General features: G+C 37.2%; 1 protein-coding gene across 1 annotated transcript; it reads right to left on the bottom strand.

The window, feature by feature from the left end:
* Positions 1-3618: 3618 nt before the first annotated feature.
* Positions 3619-5863, bottom strand: LOC125664128 (uncharacterized). The gene is made up of 2 exons (XM_056152642.1): positions 5681-5863; positions 3619-5531 (listed from the first exon to the last, which is right to left on the bottom strand). The coding sequence occupies exon 2, from the start codon at positions 5502-5504 to the stop codon at positions 3840-3842; it is 1665 nt and encodes a 554-aa protein (XP_056008617.1). The 5' UTR covers positions 5505-5531; positions 5681-5863; the 3' UTR covers positions 3619-3839.
* Positions 5864-8056: the final 2193 nt, after the last annotated feature.

The following is an 8056-nucleotide window of genomic DNA, read 5'->3' as shown; positions in this document are numbered from 1 at the left end:
TAGAGTTATTGTTCAATCTCTATACCTAGAGTTATCGTTCCTTACATTCACAAAAATACCTCTTGTCTTTACAAGATTTTGTAAAATGGCACGTATAGGTTTCGACTTCAGTTACAAAAATATACGTAAATAAATACTGAGCAGATGTCAAGTCTTTTTGTGACACAAGAAGCATCGATTAAATTTGGGTTGAAACACGGATATTGGGGTTGTTCTATTGCACCAGGCCTATACATTTTTAGGTACATGAAGAATGCATAGTAATGGGGAAAAAATACAAATAGTTTCTTGTCCTACATTTTCCCGATATTTTATAAAGTAGTTCTTGGTTTTATTAGCCGTAAAAAAGTGGATTTACATGAGGAATAGCATTGCTTATTTTGAGACGTTGACGGAGGTATTTGTGAGTGTAAGGAACGATAACTCTGGGTAGAGATTGTATGTACATTATGTATCAATCTCGGATCAAGTTGTCCAAACAGTACGATGTCATTAAAATTATTTAGGCCTATCAAAATTTTGATTACTAATACAGAGAAACATTTTTTTAAAAAGCTATCCTAGTTGTTATGCGATATACCCCCCCCCCCCCGGGCCCGATATCCCCCTTCCGGGCCTCCTGTCTTCTTAATCTCATACTCTACACAGGGCAGTAATATTTCAATAAATCTGTAAAAAATATAAAATTTTAATAATTGAATATGAATTTTAGATTAATCGTTTTTATCTAAGTTGTAAAATTATTTAAAACATTTGACACACGACTCCCGACAAGTGTTAGAAGAAAGTGGGGGGGGGGGGGGGTAATCAGACTGTTTTAACACTTGCGTTTTTAAATATTGTAAATAATGCCTAGTTTATTCAACCATATCAAGCATTTCATTGAAAGAGCGTCGACACTTTTCGTTTGACATTTCTTGCCTTGTATAATACTAACCTAATTATTCGATCTTTAGTTGAAAGTTTCAGTCTGCTGACATGGTTTAAAAATTCAGACATTCAATATATTCAAAATATTTAATGAAATTTTAATTTAGAAATTGCAACATATACCATTACAGTTTTTAACGACTTACGGTACTCATCTGTATAGACGGTACAATTGTATATTAATCTTGATATGCTGTATATATGTTATATTATAAGGCCTTTTATTACAATCCATGAACTTACAATATATGGTATTTTCTCCAGTCTGGCAATTCCTCAGTTAATCAAAAATGTTATACACACCATATTGAATTCTTTTTGAAAGTTTATTACATCGACACGTCAACAATCGCTGTACAAATGTATATTACCGGAAGTCTTTCATCTCGCTTTCAATACATCCCTGTGATGGTGTTGCTAAACTAGGAACATGTTTTCCCGCCACATGAGTCGGCGGTCCCTCTACTTGACATGTACGTCTATGATTATATATTGTTAAGAGTAGGTCAAATATTAAGATCACCAGTTTTGTACCAAAAGAAAGATCTTGTTACAAGAAACACGCCAGGTATTCGGATACTACGAATCCGGTCGGGCACTAGAACCGGGTCAAAGATTTAAAACGCCATTTAGGGATAAGTACATCATCTTAGCTTTAATCGTGCTTTGTTCTAACCAAATTTTGAGGGGTTTTTTAATGGATATTAAATGTACACGACCGTTTTATTTCTTTCCCATGCTGTTATAAAAATAAACCGTAAGTTAAAGGCTAATATTCAATGCACTACCTATAATTATAGATTGGTTGAGGTACATTCATAAAAATAAAATCGATTCTCGCTCTCTATCAGTAGAGATGGGCGAATAAAGTTAACAACTCGTTGATTTCTCAGAAATGTCTTATATTAAAACGGTCATGAACATTGAATATCCACTTTCAACACTCAAAATTTAGTTAGAACAAAGCACGATTACGGTAAAGATGATTGTTCAATTCATTTCCGTTGTGAACATCGTATACGATTGCTGAGAGTGGATATCACGTACTTATCCTAAAACGGCGCTTTAAACTTAGTGTCCCACCCAGTTCTTAGAATCTAAATACCCAGTGTGAGAAATGCACATATGAGATATGAAAATCCTATATATCATCACTCAAAAGTTATGAGCGAGCTGAGAGTTTCGGACAGGCAAATGTACAAGATAAAATCATATGCCCCCCCCCCCCCCCCCCCCCCCCCAGTCGGTGTGAAATTATAAAATACCTTCGAAATTGTTAGTTCTTACAGATTATTCATCAGTCAAAACTATGAAGATAACAGAACTAGATAAATGGGAAGTGTCACAAAAGGGGCCCACTTTATTATTTGCCGAATCCAAGGCCCATAACTCTAGGACAAATAGGTCAAACTTCATCTGTAACCCATTCAATTGATATAAGTTTATCATTCAATTCAATGGCTGCAGGGATAGCCAACAAAGACCAGAAAACTATCGATGCACAGACACGCAGGCTGATCACTATAGGATTCCCGCCAATATAACAGGGGCTCTAATTTATTGTTGTAACGAATCAAGCCTGGCCTTTTGTAAAGACAAATCAATCCTTAATGACAGTAAATTAAGTTTGACATGATTTTAATTTGTCAGTGTTTCTTTTTTTTTCTTTTTTTTTTTTTAGAATTGTGGAGATTTAGATACATGTTGTTTATTAGCATGGTGAAGGCCGGACGTTTGGGGGTCACTCTGTGTTATTGTACTAACAAGAGGCCCATGGGCCACATCGCTCTCCTGAGTCACCTTGGTCCATATCAGAAGACTTTCCATATATATTTGCATGTAAAACCGTAGTCCCTATTATGGCCCCAACATACCCCTGGAGGCCATAGTTTTTGCAAACTTGAATCTACACTATGTCAGAAAGCTTTCATGTAAATGTGAACTTCTTTGGCCCAATGGTTCGTAAAAAGAAGATTTTAAAAGATTTTTCCTATTATGTTTGTATGTAAAACTTTGATCCCCCCTTGTGGCCCCATCCTACCCCCAGGGACCATGAATTGAACAAACTTGAATCTGCACTATGTCAGAAAGCTTTCATGTAAATATTAGCTTTTCTGGCTAAGTGGTTCTTGAGAGATTTTTAAAGATTTTCCCTATATATTTGTATGTAAAACTTTGATCTCCTATTGTGGCCCCCATCCTACCCCAGGGTAGGAAGCTTTCATGTAAATATCAGCTTTTCTGGCTCAGTGGTTCTTGGGAAGAAGATTTTTAAAGATTGTCCCTATATATTTGTATGTAAAACTTTGACCCTCTATTGTGGCCCCATCCGACCCCCGGGGGCCAGGATTTTAACAATTTAGAATCTGCACTATATAAGGAACCTTTCATATAAATCTCAGCTTTTCTGGCCCAGTGGTTCTTGAGAAGATTTTTTTAATGACCCTACTCTATTTTTACCCTTTTTTTATTATCTCCCTTTGGAAGGTGGCCTGGCCCCTTTTTTTTTTAACAATTTAGAATTCCCTTTACCTAAGGATGTTTTGTGCCAACTTTGGTTGAAATTGGCCCAGTGGTTTTTGAGAAGAAGTCAAAAATGTTAAAAGTTTACAGCCAGACGGACGCCGGAATACGGGTGATCATAAAAGGTGAGCTAAAAATTTAAGTAAGAACTAATGTAAGACTATACTCTAAATCATGTTTATCTATCGATATATTGAAACATTATACATAAAATACCCAAAATACTGTTCAATCGGACACATAACCAAACACACATTTACTGTCAATACACACGTTAATAGCATATTGCAAACACTGGACTGTAATTAACATGGTGTTTATTACCGTGATGAAAACAGAACAGTGTAGATATCTAATTAAAACTATTATTAGATGTAACACTGTGTTTATATGTATTGGATTTTCTTTACTTTAGCAGTGTCCCACTCAGCCACAAAGAGGTTGTCTCTGATGTCAACACATAAACCACATGGACGGTATAAACGACAGCTGTAAATGTATCGGAGGAACTGTCCGTCCTGATCTAGGATGTGGATACGGTCATTGTAATTGTCTGCTGTCAGGATGTGACTCTGGCTGTCTGTAGTGATGCCAATTGGATTAAATGATTTCTTGGTATTAGAGGGATGACCAGTGTATCTAAATCGGAGTTTTCCTAACTGATTGACCACCACTACTGCACTAGCTGCCCAGTCTGCAACACAGATATCTAGGTTCCTGTTCTCACTGATATATTTAAGGTTACCAGATAAATAGAGAGGACGATCCTGATCATCAAACTGAATGGTTTGTGTCTCCGTGAATCCTGAATAACGCACAACTTTCGATTGCTCTCTATCTTCACTGATCATGGTAACCAGGAGATCATCAGAGGAAGTATTGCAGACATTGAGAGGTTCCCAACCCTGTAGTGTGATCACGGTCCGTATCTTTTTCTTCTTCACTAAGTTAACAGTTTTATTTTTATAGTCAATATAAACAAGATTTCCATCCCGTGTCACTGCTATGTCCTGTGGCCAGTTCCCCGACTTGGTTTGTATTGATGTCAGTAGTTTACTCTGGAGGTTGAGGAGATTCATGCTTTTGTTATTCCCACATGTCCAGACTTGTTCTTCGCTGAGACAGTTAACACTGTATAGTGTGTTATAACCACTGTCTATGGTGGCGGTGACTCGCGGTTCATCAAGCAGTGGTTTGACTGGAGGAGACGATACAGCTTCTGTTGACTTTATTATGTAGCCTTGTTTTTCTGTTGTAATAGTTAATGATGACATAGAACCAACCATTTTACTGAGATGATCTTCATCTATTTTGGAAGGAGAGAAACTTGGTAATATAACTCGGACTTTAGGAGGTAATTGTCGGAACTCGCCATTCCTAGATTTGTAAGTAGACGTTAGAGAGCCGTCCTTGGTGTTCAGTATTTTCTTCAGGTCCTCAATGATCTTTCTAAATTCTGTAATTCTCTGTGTAATTTCATCTCTGTTTTTATCTAAAGCAGCCACATGTTTATTTTTCATCTCCTGGATGTCAGATTTTCGTTGGTTGACAATGGCGGTAATCTCCCGGTGTAAGACTTCTCCTTGTTGATCGGCAGCTGTTGTCAGTTTCCCGTAATTCGTTTGTAACTTGGATTTTTTTATTTGGATTTCGGACGCCATTTCTTCATATTTAGGATATATTCTGGTCTCTAGTTCCTCTAAATCTTTCTGTAAACTTTCCGTTTTAGAGCCTAGTTTTTCCAGAAAATCACATAAATTGTGGCCTTTATGTTTTTTTGAGACACAGGTAGAACAGACAGGAATGTCACATTTCTCACAGTAAAGTTCGCTATGTTTATGCGGGTGTTTCGGACACTTTGGGTAGCTAGGAGTAGACTTTCTGTGTAAAAAGGACACGACATTGTGTTTTTTAGATGAATCAGAAAGGTGTTCCCCAACACAGGCCTTACATAAGCTTACATTACAAAGTTCACAGTGACTCTGTAGGGGGATAGTTTCACAGAGGTCACACAGTAGGACGTCCTGGGCACTGCATGGGGGATGCAACATTTCTGGTATCTGAGTCACATAAGTTTACTGTCAATAAAAAAAAAAAGAGAGAATTAAATTGGTTGACAGGTTAACCAATATACAAGGTAGAATTATAATGTGACATTAAAATTAGTCATTCAATCTCATATTCTTAAAGTAAATACAATAAAGACATCAGTAATACTTGTACATACCAGTTATATACCGTCTGTAACCCCTCCTTCATCTAAACTCCATACATTATGAAAGCAGATCTTGCACATTAATTATATTTTGATCATTTAAACAATTATCGTATCCATCTTTAACAATTTTACAGCACTGCAATATTTGTCACACTCGTAAATCCAATATGGCCTCCCCGATGTTTCGACTTTCCGTCTACAGGTTTAGTCCTGTGGTTTAAGTGCGCGGCGTCAGTTTGTATACGTTATTAAACTTTAAAGTTTACATCGACCCAGTTTACATGCCTACTTGCCTTTAGAGAGTAAAATTAAGCAGTCAAACCAATATTCTTTGTCTATTGATTTTACCGGTTTAAAACAAATACAGCAATTTCAAGGAGGATAGAGAAACATCCTCGGATAAATTTAATCATAACCCTTTTGAGGGAAAAGATGATTAAAAACAAAATCAAAAGAGAAGCCCCCGCCGCGCGCGCACTTTTTGAATACGTACACTGTACAATGTGATGTCCCTTACATCTTCTGTAATCACTCCCAATAGAATGTCTTCATTCTTCATGTAAGGACATTCTGCTTTACGTTTTTACAGGTGATTACTTCTAGGTAAGGAAATTCTGCTTTACGTTTTTACAGGTGCTTACGTAAGGATTTATGATTTACGTTTTTACAGGGGATTACGTAAGGATGTTTTGTTTTACGTTTTTACAGGTGATTAGTTAGGGATGTTCTGGGGTGTTTTTTTTATACAGGTGATTAGGTACATGTAAGGATATTCTGCTTTACGTTTTTACGGGTGATTAGATAAGGAGTCCCGTGGGGATCCGGGTTAGAATAGGTCCTCAGTACCCCTTGCTTGTCGTAAGAGGCGACTAATTGGGATGGTCCTTCGGATGAGACCGCAAAAACAAGGTCCCGTGTCGCAGCAGGTGTGACACGATAAAGATCCCTCCCTGCTCAATAGCCATAAGCGCCAAGCATACATGCAAGTCTAAATTTTGCAGCCCTTCACCAGCAGTGGTGACGTCTCCATGTGAGTGAAATATTCTCGAGAGGGATTGATTGATTAAATATTGTTTAACGTCCCTCTCGAGAATATTTCACTCAAATGGAGACGTCACCATTGCAGGTGAAGGGCTGCAAAATTTAGGCCTGTGCTCGGCACTTACGGCCTTTGAGCAGGGAGGGATCTTTCTCGTGCCACACCTGAGTTGACACCGGACCTCGGTTTTTGCGGTCTCATCCGAAGGACCGCCCATTTAGTCGCCTCTCATTACGACAAGCAAGGGGGTACTGAGGACCTATTCTAACTCGGATCCCCACGGTTTACGAAGATGTCCACATGTACGAACCAAATTTTTTTTTTTTATGTCTGTTTAAGTCTCTAAGAGAATTGTTCACTCGAATCGAGACGTCTCACCTGCTGTATTAGTGAAAGATCACAAAATTTAGATATCTGTATAGGAGTAGGACCTTAGATGCGGGGGGGGGGGGGGTCTTTATATATATATCGTCACAATGACCAGTGACGTGGGACCTCGATTATTGGGGAAACATCAGGAAGAATAACGACTATAACTTCAACAGTGTTAGATTTGTTACAGCGAAAGTACATGTTAAAGGAGATCTGACACCCACCAACTCCCGAACACGAGATAACTGGGTTTTTATCTTTATTTTATCAAGAACATTTACAATTCAAATACCACAATCAAATAACATTTTAGCCAAACACATTACATACTTAGTCATCAATCATATTCACAAGCAAAGTATCTTATTATTGAAATTTAAATCATAAAACACCCTGTTTATTTTTCAAGACTCTGAAGAGGATGTGTGTGTTAAAAAATGAAATTCAAAAGGATTTTACCCTTTACATAGTTCGTTATCTTCCCCTTTACACAGTAGTTACTTGATAATTAAGGATGTCTTATTAATACATGTAGTTACTGACAAAGTCTTTTAGATTTTTTTTGTTTTTTTTTTTGTTTTCCAAAAAGATGTGCTTTATTCTATCTGTCCATATAATGATATGATAAATTTTCACACATTGATAATGGTAATAGAAAAAAATTAGAGAAGGCTGTAAAATTTACAAATATTACATGCAAAGAAATCCCCAGTGATAAGTCTGAACACAAAGACACCTCACACATGACTTTAAAGTTGAACTTGATAAAAAAAAACAAGATGTGTTTGTGAAACACAAATGCCCCCAATAATGGCCAATTCCAAAGATGGTCAAGGGCACATATTTTGGTACCAGTAGAAAGATCTTGTCACAAGAAATGCTCACGTGCAATATGAAAGCTCTAATATTTACCATGTAGAAGTTATGACCAATGTCATTTTATTAAAAGTAGCCTGAATGTACAGTTTCCATTG

The sequence above is a fragment of the Ostrea edulis genome, chromosome 1 (genome assembly GCF_947568905.1).
Source record: "Ostrea edulis chromosome 1, xbOstEdul1.1, whole genome shotgun sequence".
Classification (NCBI taxonomy): domain Eukaryota; kingdom Metazoa; phylum Mollusca; class Bivalvia; order Ostreida; family Ostreidae; genus Ostrea; species Ostrea edulis.
This window is presented reverse-complemented; position numbering and strand designations above follow the sequence as displayed.